The sequence below is a fragment of the Mus pahari genome, chromosome 15 (assembly GCF_900095145.1).
Source record: "Mus pahari chromosome 15, PAHARI_EIJ_v1.1, whole genome shotgun sequence".
NCBI classification, from domain to species: domain Eukaryota; kingdom Metazoa; phylum Chordata; class Mammalia; order Rodentia; family Muridae; genus Mus; species Mus pahari.
Window position 1 is genome coordinate 70171863 of NC_034604.1, and position 17760 is coordinate 70189622.

Below are 17760 nucleotides of genomic sequence, written 5' to 3' on the forward strand. Positions count from 1 at the left end.
GATGTTAATTCTTTCTTTCTTTCTTTCTTTCTTTCTTTCTTTCTTTCTTTCTTTCTTTCTTTCTTTTTTGTTATGGTTTGGTTTGGATAGTGTCATTTAACATTTAAAAAAATTTGTGCTTGTATGTGTGTACATGATCACCTCACCAATGGCATGCTTAAGAGGTGACTTGAGGACAGTGTTGGCTACCTTTCTCTGCAATTTTTACCTTGTTCATTGAGACAGGGTCTGTGAGCCTGGAAGTTGTTCTGCTGGTCTGTCTGGTCAGCAAAACTCAGGAATTACCCTGTCTCCATAAATCCTGCCCCTGCAGGGCCCAAGGGTTGGGTTTTGGGGAGGGGGGTGTAGTTGCTCACTGTTAAACAGTACCTAGCTTTTACAATAGTGCTTCGGAATGGAAACATTACTCATTGAGTCATGTTCTCAGCTCCTGTTCTGTGAAATTTTATTGTACTTTCTTAACTTTATTCTCCCCCTTGCCAACAGGGATTTTTTGCCGGGTGGCAGGAGAGACTATACAGTCCAAGTCCAGCTGCGGTGAGTTTGATATTTTCCTACTTGCTATATACATTTGAGGTTTTTTGTTTTTTGTTTTTGTTTTTTTTTTTAGAATTATTTATTTATTATATGTAAGTACACTGTAGCTGTCTTCAGACACTCCAGAAGAGGGCGTCAGATCTTGTTACAGATGGCTATGAGCCACCATGTGGTTGCTGGGATTTGAACTCCGGACCTTCGGAAGAGCAGTCGGGTGCTCTTACCCACTGAGCCGTCTCACCAGCCCTACATTTGAGTTTTAAAACATAAAAGCATGTTTTGGTACCCTAACTTTTTTTTTTTTTTTTTTTTGAATACAGACTTTGCTTGGCAGAGACCAGTTGCCCTCAAGAAGATAACTATCCCAATAGTTTGTGTATAAAAGTCAATGGGAAACTCTTTCCTTTGCCTGTAAGTTGCTATGTATTTACCAGAGTTTTGTGTAAGTTTAGTATAAACACTAACAAGGGGTAGAAACAGTAACAACTTAGGATCGATGAATTATTCTCGTCAGAGGTGCCTATAAACTTCTTTCAGAAATACATGGCTGATTTGGGGAAGATAGGATAAACCTGAAACATTTTGCTGTAGAATTCAAAGTTTTGATTGACTCTTGGATCATATCTAACAGCTGAGCTTGAGTGTGCAGAACATGCTGTGTTCAGTTTCTGAATTAGCTGGGTTTGGTCTGTAGATTCTATGAAGGAAAACAAAGAGGATTCTAACTTTGGCCTGATGATTCATATACTTAGGGGCCTAGGGGCAAATATTTGGTTGGCAGCTTGTTGTCTAACAGTGAAGCAACTCCTAGAATATATACGGTATGAATATATTTAGCCTTTTCTGGCCTGAGATAACTAGAAACTTCAAACTGTTAGGTCTTAAAAGAGCATTTCAGTTGTTGAACTGTACTGTATGTTAGTTCCCACTGAGGTCTGGAATACTTCACTAAATTAGTATGGTTGTGTACATGCCAACAGTACTTTAATTCAGAAGTGGAAGAGAGGTCTATTTAGTAAGTATTACAAAACAGAGGTTGTATATTTGTTGTAATTGAAGTGTTCCATGATTCCCAGTATTTCAAGTTGCCATTTTAGCAAAAGCTGCTATTAAAGAGGGAAGGGAAGCTGTATTCCTGCTACGCTTGAGACTTGACTTAGAATGATTATGTGAACAGTCCATTTGAACAGCTGACCAAGTCACACAGTGCAACCCAGTGGTCTAGGTGCTCTAAGAACCAGTGCTTGTAAGTGCTCATGGCTCAGGCTCCTCTGCAGCCTAGGAAACTGACCTTCCTTTGTTGTTAGGTATAGCATTTGTCTTATTCATGGGCTTTGGGACTTAGACACCTGAAAATGAGTGTGTGGTGTATACATAGGAGTGCCATGGTAAACATGCGGGAGTCAGGTGACTCAAAATAACACTCCATCTTTATATGGGCTCTAGGGATTAAACTTTTGATAATTAATTTTTAATGGCAAGCTCCTTTACCTTAATGAATTCTTTTACTGGCCTGCTTAATGAGAGCAAACGCTGCTGTTTTTCTGACTTCTAGAAGTAGATGTTTGAGATATTGAAGTGTGAGATAGTCCTTTGAAAACAGAAAGGGAGATGAGAGGGTCCATATGGTCAGGGAGGATTGCTTATGTTACATGATGTGTACATGTTCAAAAACCACTTGAGCTGGGCGTAGTGGAACACACTTGGAGTACCAGGTTGTGAAAGGCTGAGGCAGAAGTATCTAAGGCTCAGGGCCAGTCTGGGCTACATTGAGACTGTCTCAGAAACCAGGTAAGACACTGTGCCTCTTGGATTTCTGACTTTGAACAGTAAGAGCAAAAGAACAAAACCCACTTTTCTTGAGTGTATTGCACAAACATCTGAACCAGGGAGGAGGTTTTTTACTTTGAATTGAAGGGTGGTAGGTGTGTAGGTGGTTTGATGTTTGAAGAAAGAAGCCCATCATAACCACCAATCATCCAGTGACTATGCGCTTTTTTTCTTTCCTGCCTAATGTGTGCTAAGATTCATTTGACTCCCATTTCTCTTTACCTCTTTTACTGTCCTTGAAGAAAGATAGAACTGTGGAGGCTTTTTGTGTGTTTACAGACTCACTTCCAACATGTCCAATGAAACATGATTTTGCCATTGATGGAGTTTGCTTGCTTGTTATAGTAACTGTGATGGCTGTATAGTGTATCTGTGAGTTCCACAAAACACTAAATAACTCATTCAGTACCTTGCTTTCACTTAGTATTTAATGGATGCGGTCTGTTACTTCACTGTGACAGATTTCAGTTTGTTACTCTTCCAGATATTTTGAGACAAAGAAGATGAGATACTTGAGTGCTTCCTCTGTGACATTGTTAGACAGCCAGTGTTTCTGCCTAAAGCACCCAGAACCCTTATGTACTTAGGTTTGGCTGTTTGTGAAGATGTGAGTTCTGTATCAAGCATCCTTTGTCTTAGGTGTCTGGCTCTCCCCGAGACAGGGTTGGTTATAAAGAAGAATGTGAGTGCTGGGAGGAAGGTAGAGGCATATTTCCAAGATGGAAAGCAAGAAGGGGCTTGCCATTTGCATCAGCTCCATCCACAAAGTGGCTTTTTACTTCAAGCTCCTGAAAACTTTTTTCTTACTATTGTTGAGACCTAGCTTCCCTGGCACTTGTTATGTGGACCTGGCTATCCTAGTTACAATCCTCTTGCCTATCTCCTGAGCTTGAGTATTATAGATGTGTGCCACTGTACCTGGGAAATCTTACGGAACAGATGGCATAAGCTCATATGCCACTAATGAAAAACTTCTCAAAGTACCTGCTGGTCTCCAATTACTAGTCACTGGGAAAATGAAATATGCTGTCTTTATTTGCATCTGGCAGGATTTTGAGGTTCATGACAATCAGAAGTATGCTGTAGCCTAAAGAAAGATGCAGTGGATCTTTAGGGGTTGAATTGAGCTTTATAGCTAATGGAACCTTATTCTAATTGTTAAACCAATTAAAAAAAAAAAAAAAAAGAAGAAGAAGAAGAAGAAGAGAAGTACTAGGAGGCCACAGAGGATTTTAACTTACTGTTGTCCATGATCTCAGTTTGCTGAAAACAGGTATAATCTTCGTATGATTATGGAATCTCCTGTGGTAAATCTGAATATAACTTGTTTTTGACCTGGCATAAGTCCTTTTATATGTGACTCTTAAAAAACCCACTCATTGTGGACCCATTACAGATGGCTCTACTATATTGGATATACAAAGTAAAATGAAATAGGAAACAGTATTAATTGCCCTTGAACTCCCATATATGAAGTAAGTGTTCAAAGCCAGCTTTATTTTACCCACTTCAAGATGATTTTCCTTTCCTTTCTTTTTTTAAGAATATGTGTCATGTGCATGTATGTAGTATTTTGTGTTCACATTTTGGCATGTGTATTATGTGTATGCATGTAGAGGCCTGAAGTGACTGCCATGTGTTCCTGCTAGTCTAGCTACCCAGCTTGCTCTGAGAGTCTCGTCTCTGCTCCTTGAGTGTTAGCATTATGAGAGGCTACCATACCAGTCTGGCTTTTTCCTGTGTTCTGGGGTCCAGAACCCTGGTCTTCATGCTTTTATAGAAAGTGCTCTATCCATTGAGCTGACTGCATGTTTTAATTTAATTTTTTAATTTGTGTGTGTGTGTGTGTGTGTGTGTGTGTGTGTGTTGGGGGTATGGGTGCACATGTGCGTGTGCATGCCAAAGATTGACGTTGGGTTATCTTTCTCTGTTCTTTATCTCGTTTTTTTTTTTTTTTTAAAGACAATCTTTTGCTGAACTTGGAACAAAGATCTTTGTTTCTTTTCCTATTGCTATTATAAAACACTTTGATAAAAGCAACTTAAAGGAGAGATTTTCCCATTCATGGGGAATCTTATTGTGGAAAGTGCAGAGTGAAGAAGTCCTTGGATTTTTTAGTCTATGAAAATGGGGCACATAGCCTTCATTTGCTTCTAGATGTGGTACCATAGAAAGGACACAGCATTCCCTATGAAATGTTTGTTTCTAAGAATTCAAACCTAAGGGCTAGAGCAATGACTCTGTGATAAGGGGACTTGATGCTCTTGCAGAAGATCTGGGTTTAGTTTTCAGCATTTATTCACAAGGGCTTGGAACTCCAGTTCCAGATTCCAACAGCCTCTTCTTACTTCTGCTTGTACCCATGCACAAACACACACACACACACATACACATTTTAAAAGAAAAAAGATTAAGGAAATAAAAGCTGAACCTGATACACAGGAAGAGGGGGAGGCATGCTGGTGATTGAACCCATAGCCTTGCTCATGCTTAGCAAATGCCATAAAAGCAAATGCCTTTAACGCTCCTAGTACATTTATTGCTCTCCCTGTTCTCGTCTCTTCCACATTGTTGAAATGTATTGTGGCTCAAATTCCAACTATACAGTTGGCATTCAGCTAGGGCGTGAGGTGGGGGGAGGGGCAGATTCCAAACCACTGTTTTGTTTGTTTTTTTTTTTTTAAAGATTTATTTATTATATGTAAGTATATTGTAGCTGTCTTCAGACACTCCAGAAGAGTGAATCAGATCTCGTTTGGGATTTGAACCCAGGACCTTTGTAAGAGCAGTCAGTGCTCTTAACTGCTGAGCCAAATCTCCAGCCCCCAAGCTACTGTTTTTATTTGGTTAACCTACCAATAGATAAAACCAAAGCATTTAGGGTTCAAAACAGACAAAAACAAAAGTTTGCATTTATAATTGCTTAAATGCTGGCACTAATAGTCCTGTGTACGTTGCTTGATAAGTGTTATCACTGCCTCCTAATGCTTGAGGACAGGCATTTAATTTAATTTAATTTAATTTAAATATTTAATTTAATAAATATTAAAATCTGTTAATATTTATTAACAGATAATTTTAAGGAAGCTGTTTTGCTTGGGTCGACTGGATGGCCATCCACCTCTCGGGATCCACCTGTCTCTGCTCCTGGTACTGGAGCTACAGGCCTCTGTAGCCCAGCTTTTTATGTGGATGCTGGGGAGTTGAGTTCAGGTCCTCATGTCCTCACTGAGCCATCTCCCCATCTCCTAAAGTAAGAGGTTCTGTTTTTGAGTTTCCATTTTCCTGTGTGCCTCAAATGGACCAGTTTAAATGGGCATGCCTATCTTAAACCTATAAATACATACCACTTCTGTACATGTTATAACGCAAATTCTTTATACTGGAGGTTTTTGATATTTGGAATTTTGTTAATAGTCTTAGATAACAAATTATCATTTGAATACATTAAGAGAATGACAGAAAGGATGTTCTCCAGTGCTCATTGACTTGGGTGTATTCTGTAACGCTGCTTATGTACCAGTGCTGAATTTTACAATTCGTGAGGTATATAGTTCAATATTGCTGAAATCTATATGGGTCTTAACATTTACTGATGATTACATGTTAGCTGTGATGTTTGGCCTCTGTGTGTATAATTTTGATACTATTTCTACTGGCCTGACGGGGTAACTCTGTACCCTCAGCTTTTGAGTTAACAGATAAGTTTAAGGACCTTTTGAAAAGGAAACATGGATCTTGGCTGTTTGAAAACCTTTCACCTATAATTATTGGAAGATCCTAGACTGAATTATCATAACACAAGCAATTAAGATTGTCTTTGACCTCAAGGAAATCTGAGGTGTGTTAGTGGAATGAGGTATAGTTTTAAGATGTGTTGTAAAGCTTTTCCATATTCAAGGATAAAAAAGTAAGTGCTAATGATGGAATGAAAAGTTCTTCAGAAGATTTTTCTGTTAAAAAGAATGTTCTAGGCTGGCTGTGGTGGTACACATATTTGCAGAGTGTGGATCTTTGAATTTGAAGCCAGCCTGCTTTACATAATGAGTTCCAGGACCCAGGCCTATTAATAGAGAGACTGGGGGGTTGGAGGGCAAGAATATGGTAGTCAATTCATTGTGCTTATATTTCCTTAGTATGTAAAAATGAGTTATGATACAATAGTGTTTTAGGGAATGTTCTAAATTGCCCATCAATTGCTATACGTAATGAAACATAATGTGTATTTATATGTAGGCATTGTTGCAGCTAAGAAAGTTTTATTTTCTAAAAGGTATACTATTTTACTTTTGAAGATCACATCCTTTTGGTAATTGAGAATTGTATATAGTATAAATAAAAAGTAACTGTGAACTATTTAAGGCAAAGTCAAGCCAATTTAATAACTACTGAAATAATGTCTTTTTACCCCCCCCTCCCCCCCCAGACAGGCTTTCTCTGTGTAGCCCTGGCTGTCCTGGAACTTACTTTGTAGACCAGGCCTCAAACTCAGAAATCCACCTGCCTCTGCCTCCCAAGTGCTAGGATTAAGGCTTGCACCACTATTGCCCAGCTTTGCCCAGCTTTAAAAAAAACTTATTAACTTGACTGAGGTTTTTTGTTTGTTTGTTTGTTTCTGTTTTTATGTTTGGTTTTGTTTTGAAACAGAGGTTTACTATGTAGTCCTGGCCAACCCGGATCTCAGAGATCTATCTGCCTCTTAAAAGCATATGGCTTTGTTTGGTTTTATTTTTAATATTTTGCTTCATTTTTATTTGGGTATGTGTACATGCATGCATTTGTCTGTGGGTGCCAGCATAGTCCAGAAAAGGCAGCCTAATGCTTTAAAGCTGATGTTTCGGGTGGTTGTGAGCTGCCTAGTGTAGTTTACTAGGACTCACCCCAGATTCACAGGGAAAGAGCAGCAGGCACTCTTAACTGCTGGGCCACCTTTCCAGTCCTTAGCCTGGTTTTAGTGATCAGAGCTTCTCTTTCTGATGAGGCAATAGAACACACTACTCACAAGATTTTAATGAGCCCTTGAAAGTTCATTAATGAATCCCTCTTTAATCCCCACAGACTGCTCACTACTCCTTCCCACTCATTCATGTGTATGTGTTTTGAATGGGGCCTCCTTAAGATGAGCTTATTGAGCCGTCAGTTTATCTTTAGAGATTGGTTTTCTGTAAAAAGATTCAATGCCAATAAAATGTCAATATTAATTAATTTAAAAGGAGGAATAAATAGATCTTTTTCTGGTGTATTTGTATCTAAGATAAAATGGAAATGGCAGTATAACAAAAATTAGGCAAGATCCTGTTTACATCATGGATGTAAAAATGTTTAAATCCTGTAGTGCCTTTAAACTTATCTTTATGATTATAGGGCTATGCGCCACCACCTAAAAATGGGATTGAACAGAAGCGCCCTGGACGCCCCCTGAACATAACATCTTTAGTTAGGTTGTCTTCAGCTGTGCCAAATCAGATTTCTATTTCTTGGGCATCTGAAATTGGAAAGGTAAGATTTTTTTTTCCCCCCTTGGTAGTAATAAAAGTTGTCTTCATTGGGAGTTGATTTCTTTTCTCAGGCCAGTAGCTTTGAGCAGTGAAGCTGTGAGAAAATCAACTTTAATGAAGAACAGTTGATTTCAATTCCTAGTTCAAGGCGATTTGTAGTCCTGTAGTCATGGAGAGAGCATGCTGGTAAGCAGCTGCTTGCACTGCATCTCAACAAAACAGTGCCGCCACCTAGGGACCAATTTTTCAGACATATGAGCCTGTGAGGGGTATTGAACATAGATACTGCAAAACTCTTACGGCCTTCAGGTTCCTAACTACAACCTCTAAAAAGCAGCTGTTTTCTGTTTGGTGATGGTAATGAGAGATTAATCTTTGATGAATTTTGTTTTTATTTTACAATGAAAAAAATGTGTGTTTACATTTGTTCAAATAGTGGTTTAACTTTAACTTTAGTATTTATGTAGTATTTTTATAAAGTGAAAATCTCAAAGTATTTATGAAGAGGTTCAGAAACCACTTTATTGGTATTTGTGGGAAATGATTACTTGTACTCATAGTGTAATTAAAGATAATCTATTAATAACCTGTTCTTAGCCAGGTGGTGGTGCATGCCCCCTTGTTCCCATCACTCAGGAGGTAGAGCCAGATAGGTCTCTAGCCTGATTTACAAAGCAAGTTCCAGACCAGCCAAGGCCTGTCTCAAAAACCAAAACAAACAGAAGCCTTAAAATAATAATGGTTCAGATAAGATCCAGGTCATCTCATAAGATGCTCAATCAGAATTGCTTCCTTAAAACTTCAGGTTGATTTACATGACTTTTACTGATGCTCATTTTCAAAGTAAAATAGAACAATTATGATACTGACTAAAGCAGAAAGTTTGTATGAAATTCTTTTTTTATCCAATAAATAATTGAAGTATTTCTTAATATCAACTGTCATAATCCTATTTCATGGAAGCAAAACATAATCTTGTTTGAAATTGAGCTATATATAGTAGGATTTTTTTTTTTTTTTTAATTATATGTAAGTACACTGTATCTTCAGACACTCCAGAAGAGGGCGTCAGATCTTGTTACGGATGGTTGTGAGCCACCATGTGGTTGCTGGGATTTGAACTCCGGACCTTCGGAAGAGCAGTCGCGTGCTCTTACCCACTGAGCCATCTCACCAGCCCCATATAGTAGGATTTTAAAAATTTGTTTTGTTTTAACCACAAGGATAATTATAGATCTGGAAAACTTACATTTTTAAATAAATGGGTTACATTCATTGCAGTCATCTTAGTTGTGTTGTATAATAGAACTACATTTTTTTCTGTAATAAGGTGATCAACAAACTTAATGTTTAGGTAATGTTGTTGGAATTTAGATACTTAAAAGAACATCAAAATGTATTTATAGAAGTATTTGGTTTGGCAATTATTAAACATATTCTTCGCTGTGAAATTGAGTGAATCTCTTCAGTGTAAAGGCAGAGTAGAGAACTCCTGTTCCGGTGCTTCTGTGAGTAGCCAACAGTACCTTTGTGTAATCCCTAAGTGTGGAAATGTGTACAGACACTTTCTGGCCTTGGTTTTTATTTTTGTCATTTGTTTCTTGTGTTATAGTTGTCCTTCCACTCAAGAAATGGAATTAATTTATTAGACTTATTTTAGAGTAAAAAAGTCGGTATAGGCTTTATTGGTGTGATTTGCTCTAGGCCATGTAACAGGTAGTCTCATCATAAAACATTAGGACTTTGACACTCTAAATTTGAAGTGTTAATTTTAGAGCAGTGTCATTTGAACTTGATTTGTACAGTGTGAACCATTTTCACATGAAACTATGAAAGCAAGCGTTGTTTTATAAGTAACTAAAACCAGCAATGTTCTCATGGTGATGCCCAAGCTACTCATTTGGCTAAATTAGAAAACATAATCACAAAAGCACTTGTCCACACTATTTATTTACCATTAAATTGGGTGTTTTAAAATACCAGGTGATTGAAAATGATTTTACAATGAGAAAACCATTTTCTTCCTTAAATGCTTAGTTGATGTCCCTGTCCAGTTGCCAACACTCCTTTGGAAGTTGTTTGAGTGTCACTTTTAGAGTCTAGAGTTTCTTTAAGTAAAAACCAAACCAAAATACTATGTTGTCTTTAAAACAGATTTTCTTTCTTTGTAGAATTACTCCATGTCTGTGTATCTTGTACGACAGCTTACATCAGCCATGTTATTACAGAGATTAAAAATGAAAGGTATTAGAAATCCTGATCATTCCAGAGCACTAAGTAAGTAATGTTTGTAAGACTATACATATGGAGGGAAATCCTTACATACATAGCAATATATAATTTTTAATCACACACACATACATACACATGTATGTATATATGTGTACATCCTTTATACATGTACATATACATATAAATAATTTATAATTGATAACATTTTATAACATAACATATTGTCAATTATTTTATTGATATGCATTACTGTTATATAATTAATAATTCTATAAATATAAATAAATACTGGGGTACATAACTTTTGTTTTTTCCCTAGTGGAAGAAATCTTAGACACTTTTAAACACATTGTTTTCAGTTGTCAGAGGAAGTAAAGAATAATGTGTCTTTTCTATTTACAATAGTGTTGGAAACAATCAGGTCAGCCCAATAAAAATGTAATGAGAGTATGAAGGGATGAGTTAAAGCTCAGTCCCTTGCTCTATTCCATAGTCCTCTCCCAACTGTTGTGTTCAAATGTAAAATAGTTTCTTGGTTTGTGGGGTTTTTTTTTTGTTGTTGTTGTTGTTGGTTTTTCTTTTTTGTTTGTTATTTTTCGAGACAGGGTTTCTCTGTATAGCCTTGGCTGTCCTGGAACTCACTCTGTAGACCAGGCTCACCCTGAACTCAGAAATCCACCTGCTTCTGCCTCCCAAGTGCTGGGATTGAAGGCATGCACCACCACTGCCTGGCTTAATTTCTTGTTTTTAACTGTTCTTTTTCAGTGGCCTTATTTTTAAAAAGAAATCTTAAAAATTCAATGAAATATGTGATGCAAAGTTTATTGATAATTTAATAATAGGAATGTGGTTTACCACATTAATATTTAATGTTTTGTGGTTTTTTTTTTTTAACCTAATCAGAGGAGGAACTTTTAAAATGTTTTCTGTAATTCTGCTCTAATATTACTATTAACTTTAAACTTTTAATTACCATTTTGTTCTTTTTAAAGTTAAAGAAAAACTTACTGCAGACCCTGATAGTGAAATTGCTACAACTAGTCTTCGAGTGTCCTTGATGTGCCCTGTAAGTAAAGTGATAAAGCGTTCAGGCCAGCTTGGCTTTTCATAAGTGACTAAGTGTGGTAGAAGTGTAAGGATGGGGTGAATGGAAGAGTACTGGGAAAATTCTACTTTTGTCTCTTCCATGTCGATATTTTCACAAGTTAAGTGTTAAGGTTTTTTTGTTTTATTTATTTATTTATTTATTTATGTTTTTTTTTTTTTTTTAAATTTCAAGACATGGTTTCCCTGTGTAACAGCTCTGGCTGTCCTAGAACATGCTTTGTGGACCAGCTTGGCCTCGAGCTCACAGAGATTTGCCTGTGTCTGCCTTCCAAGTGCTGGTGTTAAAAGGCCAGCACCACTGTACCTGGCTTGTTTTTTGGTATTCTTTAAACGGCTCTGAAGAAAGAATGTACAAAATTGTTACATAAGAGTAGAAACCCTTAGGCTCAGAAAACTGTCATCATTGATGTTGTGAAATAATGCTGTTTAATAATAAAGAGCTTTTTTCAGAGTACATGTAATACTATAAATAGCAGTAACATTACTGGAGTCTAATAAATGCTAGTTGATGGTTTTGGCCTAGTGAGTTATGATGTATGGGCTGTCTTTGCAATTTACTTTTAAATTACACAAAATGTTTATTTCCTATATTCTTATGTAGACATGGGTGAGAAGTCATTCAGCAGACCCGAGACCCTCCTGTATAATGTGTTGTGGGCACCGAGCTGACTGAGAGAAAGTAGATCATTTAGTTAGAGGACACAACCCGTGAAGAAGTGGCCGACTGACTGTACCTAAAGATAGGGGTTGAGGAATGTCAGGAATAGTGGATAAACATTTCCCGCCCCCCTTTTTAGGGATTTATTGTTTTATTTAATATTTTTTTCCACATATCTAGGAGAATGACTTCATACAACAGCAACTCAAAAATATTTTCAAATAAATGAATTGGCCTATTTAAAGAGTCAATTTATGTTAGTTATAGCTAAGTAATAAAATATAACCATTAATATATATTAAGTAATATAAGCAGAAACAAAAGATTTTTTCCTAACATTCATACAGTGTCCTCCAATCCCACCTACTTCTTATTCCTCCCAGGTCTACCCTCCCACCCTTGAGTCCCCCACCAAAACTATCAAGTCCAATTTGCACTGTACATAGACTCATTGGAGCAGAGTCAAACTCCTAGGTAGTGAGTTCCTTAAAGAAAACCGAGTCCTCCCCAGCCCTCAACAGAAGCAAAGCAAAACATTTTAATTCAATTAAGTTAATTTTATGTAAAGCAAGTATATAGTCACTGCATGACTAAAGCCTGGAGTGACTGTTTATGTCAGGAATCCACTTTATCAGCTCCTCTCCCTCTCACCTTCTACAAGTTTGAATCACTATTAGAGAAGAGAACAATGAGATTAGGTTTAGGGAAGTAAACGTGTGTTCACGTGAGTATCTTGTTCACCTTCACTTACTGTCTCTGCGAGATAGACTATGACTAGAGAGAGAGATTATGTCTTCTTTGAACATAAATTCATAAAAACATCTGACTGTGGTACCTACTTGGATGGTCATTGAAATCTATTCCTGTCTTTCTATTCCTGTTTCTATTTCAGGGACATAAACAGAAACATTTAGAAACAGCAGCACATTTCATCTAAGTTTCCAGTATAAGACATTATTTGTCATAATTTCATGAGTTAGATTTGTGTTAATATAGTCAAACCTAAGTTGTTAGATACTTAAAACTTTATAATTGTATCATCTTGAAAACTGCTTCCTTTTTGAGAACAAAATGGTTTTCTTTGCTCTTGCTAAAGACTCTTCTCTTAAATTCCATTCTTGTAGTATTGCTGTTGTTTTTATTTACACTGTAGTTGAATATCATTTACCATATTTTTCCTGTGTGAAAGTTTCTTTAAATTAGTTTTTGGAAGAAAGTCTTTTAAAAATAAGAACTTTATGAGAATAGCTATGAATAATGCATTTCTAGTGTAGCTTTGGATGACATTTGATGAGTGCTACCAATGTGAAATGTGCTTTTTTTTTTAATTGAGAGAAAGTAATATCAGGTGGGGGGATTGGGAAAGAAAATAATTTTTGAGTTTCCATAATGTTTGTTTCAACAAACCCTGAGGGAGTTACGTTTTTTTTTTTTTTTTTGCAAATGAAGAAACTGTTTGAGGTTGGATAGCCCAAATCAAAGGGTCACTAGTAGAACAGGAATAACGCTTTTATTCTGATAATTATTCCAATTTTGTTTCCAACAGTTCCTGCCAGATTGGGCTAAAATATCAATGCACTAAGCTTTAGTAGACCTGCTGTTGTTGAGCAATGTTATTTTATTGGAGTTTTTCTAGACAGGGTTTCTCTGTGTAGCCTTGGAGTTCCAGGTCTAGAACTCACTCTGTAGACCAGGCTGGCCTTGAATTCCCAGAGATCCTCCTGCCTCTGCCTCCCAAGTACTGGAATTAAAAGGGTGCATCACAATTGCCTGGCCTTTATTTAGTTATCTTTATGCAGCTTTTTTTTTTCAAAGCATCATTAATTGTGTGTGTGTGTATGTATGTTTCTCTGCCTTTGAACTTAGACATTACTAAAGTAAAATGATCTTTCAAAAAATTTGCAACCACCCATAAATAAAAAGATAAACAGCTTTATTTAGGCTGGAGCTTTTTATTTTGAACATCTTGTTTGACTTGTTAAGTGAGCACCTCTTCTCTCCTGTAGGCTCTCTTGTCTAATTTCAACTCATTTCCTGTTGTATTCTCTGTTCTGAAGTTAGGAAAAATGAGGCTGACAATCCCATGCCGTGCAGTGACTTGTACACATCTGCAGTGCTTTGATGCTGCCCTTTATCTTCAGATGAATGAGAAAAAGCCCACCTGGATCTGTCCTGTTTGTGATAAAAAGGCTGCCTATGAGAGTCTAATACTGGATGGGTAAGTGGAACTCTGGGCAAACAGTTAGACAGAGAAATAGAATAAGTGGAGGAAAACCAGCAGGCCACTGCTGATGTGGGGTGGGGGACATTTTTAATTCTATCACTCAGGAGACAGAGTCAAGTAGATCTTAGCAAGATAGAGTTAGTTTAAGGCTAGTCAGATGGTGTGTGTGTGTCTGTGTGTGTGTGTGTGTCTGTGTGTGTGTGTCTGTGTGTGTGTCTGTGTGTGTGTGTGTATAATATATAGTGAGACCCTACAAAGCATTAAGTAGCTATGTGTACATTGTAAATGCAGTCATATTACATAGGTGCTAAATTTGAAGCTGTAGTTTGTGTGCAGGTTATTCTGACTCTGAGTTAAGTTCTAAATGTGATTTCTTACATTGTTTATATTAGAATTGGGAAAATTGTATGAATTGATGTAATAAGTTAGGTCTTCCTTTTTGTTAAAGATTTTATTTTTAATTATGTGTATATATGTGTGCCAAAGTATGTGTGTGTACAGTGGTAGGCCCTGATGTCTATTCCTGTCCTTTGTGCTCATCCCCTACCCTCCCATTCATCTCTTTACCTCCCTCCCATAGAGAGGAATTAAATAATTGAAGTTCCAGTGGTCTTTTTTAAGGTCTGTACTGTTACTTTGACTTCACTGTATACTATTTTCTTATTTCATCATTGACTTTTATGACATTTATGTACTTTACAGGCTTTTTATGGAAATTCTCAATGACTGTTCTGATGTGGATGAGATCAAATTCCAGGAAGATGGTTCTTGGTGTCCTATGAGACCTAAAAAAGAAGCTATGAAAGTAACCAGCCAGCCCTGTACAAAAGTAGAAAGTAGGTACTGAATGTCAGGAGCAGTCAAAGCAGTTTAAATTATGAAGTATAAACTCTAACCACTAGGATTATATTCAGAATTTAGTTTGCTAACTTTAGGCCATTCACCCTTCCTCGTTTTCTTAAAGAATGTGCTAATGTATATACCATCCTTCAAGCTTTTTTTTTTCCTTCAAGCTTTTAAATAGTGTTTCATGTACAAAACAAATAAGTTAGAAGGCTTTTAGGATGGGTATAGATAGCATGAAGCCTGGAGTTGAGCCCTGAGTTACAAGTAAAGGCTGGGGCTATGGGTGGCCTTAGTGTAATCCTGGTGCTCTGGAGGCAGAGTCAGGAATCCATAGGGCATTCTGTTATCTACCTGTGGGTGCTGACCCCCTTGAGGGTGGAATGACCTTTTCACAGCGGTTGACTAAGACCATTGGAAAACACAGATATGTATATTGCAAATCATTGTAAAGTTACAGTTATGAAGTAGCAACGAAAGTAATTTTACGTTTGGGGGTCATCATAACATGAGGAATTGTATTAAAGTGTCCCAGCAGTAAGAAGGTTGAGAACCACTAAACTAGACTTAAGTAACGAAATCGGTTCAGTGAGACATTTAGGTGGTGAGGAGTTGAGGAAGATGCTTGATATTAACTTGTTCTTCACATGCATGCCACATCTATGCATGTGCATTATGTACGTAAACACACTTGAGAGACAGAAGGAATAGTAATTGTTTTGTATATCTTTATAGAACCCATTGTGGTTGGAGCAACTATATATATCATTTATTACTCAGTGTGGAGAATGGTCATGAATTAGCTGTTACTGAACAAATTCTTCCATTTGTTGGTGGAGAGATTCTATAGTTTTAGTTACCCAGAGTCTGTACTTACTTTTAGCTCCTTTACCTATCTGCACTGAAGGGACCTGCTAAAGGAGTTTGATAAGTTGAAATCCATATGCACATGCAACCTCTGAACTCATTTCATTTGATTTTCTTCTGGCTTTGTTGAATTAAACAAGTATTCTGTTATTTGTTCTCTTGTGATTGTCACAGAACTCTCAGGGGTCACATTGCCTGGGTTGTCCACATTAGTGTAAAGTGTGGACAGGCATGGTTTTATTGATTAATGTCTGATGGTTTTTCCCTAATAGCATTCTTTTTTTTTTTTTTTTTTTTTGGTAGGTTATAGAGAATAATGTTACATAGTATGTTAAATGTGATTGTTAAATGAGTGAAGACTGGATGATTCATGTCATAGTAACTTATTTTACCAGTTTGTGACTTTTATATGATCACTGCAGTTGAAATGTCTGATTCTGACTCAGTGGTGCCGCATATAAAAATATGCAGCTACTGAAACTGCATACTCTTTTTTTTTTTTTTTTTAAAGATTTTATTTATTTATATGTACACTGTAGCTGTCTTCAGACACTCTAGAAGAGGGAGTCAGATCTCATTAAGGATGGTTTGAGCCACCATGTGGTTCCTGGGATTTGAACTCTGCACCTTTGGAAGAGCAGTCGGGTGCTCTTACCCGCTGAGCCATCTCACCAGCATGAAACTGCATACTCTTGAGAACAGATGTCTCTGACTTAATATTGCCACAAGTATATGATGACAATGCAGAGTTGGTCACATTCTATACTCTTGTCCCATGGGATAAAGCCAGTTGACTGACCCTCATGTTCTGTATGTACACGGATTGCTAACCTAGAAAGACAACATGTGTATTTATATATGCACATATTTAAAACTTCTATAGTTAGTTTTTGTTATATCTTTGATATTTCTTTTTTCCCCCCTGTTTATGTACATCCAGGTTCAAGTGTCTTTAGTAAACCTTGTTCAGTGACTGTAGCCAGTGATGCAAGCAAGAAGAAGATAGATGTTATTGATCTAACAATAGAGAGCTCTTCTGATGAAGAGGAAGACCCTCCTGCCAAAAGGAAATGCATCTTTATGTCAGAAACACAAAGCAGTCCAACCAAAGGGTTTGTCACTTTATAGTTCACTACTGTTCATTGCACTTAAAATGAATTGTTCTTGGAATGGTTTTGAAATATCTGTATGAGAAATAACTATAGAAAGCAATTTTCATCTGCTTTGGTACAGTTGAAATACTTTCAAGAAAGCACATTATTTACAGGAGATTGAATTTTGCTGAAAATATTCAACATGTCTGGGAAGTGGAAGTTTAAGTGTTTTTACCTTATGTTCTATTCTTGAGCCTGTTCACAAGGGACTTGGCATCTCAGGCCACTGCCAGGAAGTTGATAGAAGGGCATGTAGATGTAGGAGGCCAGTGTAAGGAAGTTGGTAGGAGGGCATGTAGAAGCAGGAGGCTTCTGAGGGCAAATCCATTCCTGGCATTTCTGTATACTTGTTAGGTGATTTTGGTTATAATCCTTGATTTTTGACCCCCTTTGTGTTGTGTTAAAATGAGGTAAAATAATGCCTGCTTCATAGGATCACTGCTATGTTTTCATGAGAGTATAGAAGAGCTTGGCCACCATGTCAGGAACCTGACAGTTCCTTAATGAAAATCTATCTTCTCTCCTTTCTACATTACAGAGCAAAATATGGGCAAGGAGATGGGTGCATCTTACATACCACGTACTTTCTGTGACTAATACAGGGAAGCTTAGGCCCTTTACGACAAAAGATTGGACAGATCCTTCTCCTAAGAGAGATCATGACACCACGAATTGTTGTGACAGTCCATGATTACACTCTTGAACCTGTATGTGCTAGTCTCTTCTCTGTCTTCAGTGTAGTTAGTATTTCTTTTCTTTCTTTCTTTTTTTTTTTTTTTTTTTAGATTTTTTTTTTTATTTCTAGTCATT

General features: G+C 37.1%; 1 protein-coding gene across 10 annotated transcripts in view; it reads left to right on the forward strand.

Moving 5' to 3' along the window:
• Pias2 (protein inhibitor of activated STAT 2) overlaps positions 1 to 17760 on the forward strand; it is a 70322-nt gene that overhangs the window by 36743 nt on the left and 15819 nt on the right. For all 10 annotated transcript variants that reach the window (XM_021214241.1, XM_021214243.1, XM_029546744.1 and 7 more), the window contains 8 exons: positions 487 to 537; positions 858 to 948; positions 7732 to 7866; positions 10037 to 10142; positions 11090 to 11163; positions 13920 to 14080; positions 14789 to 14922; positions 16737 to 16908. In XM_021214241.1, coding sequence (XP_021069900.1) covers positions 487 to 537; positions 858 to 948; positions 7732 to 7866; positions 10037 to 10142; positions 11090 to 11163; positions 13920 to 14080; positions 14789 to 14922; positions 16737 to 16908 — 924 coding nt within the window. The remainder of the gene's footprint in view (positions 1 to 486; positions 538 to 857; positions 949 to 7731; positions 7867 to 10036; positions 10143 to 11089; positions 11164 to 13919; positions 14081 to 14788; positions 14923 to 16736; positions 16909 to 17760) is intronic.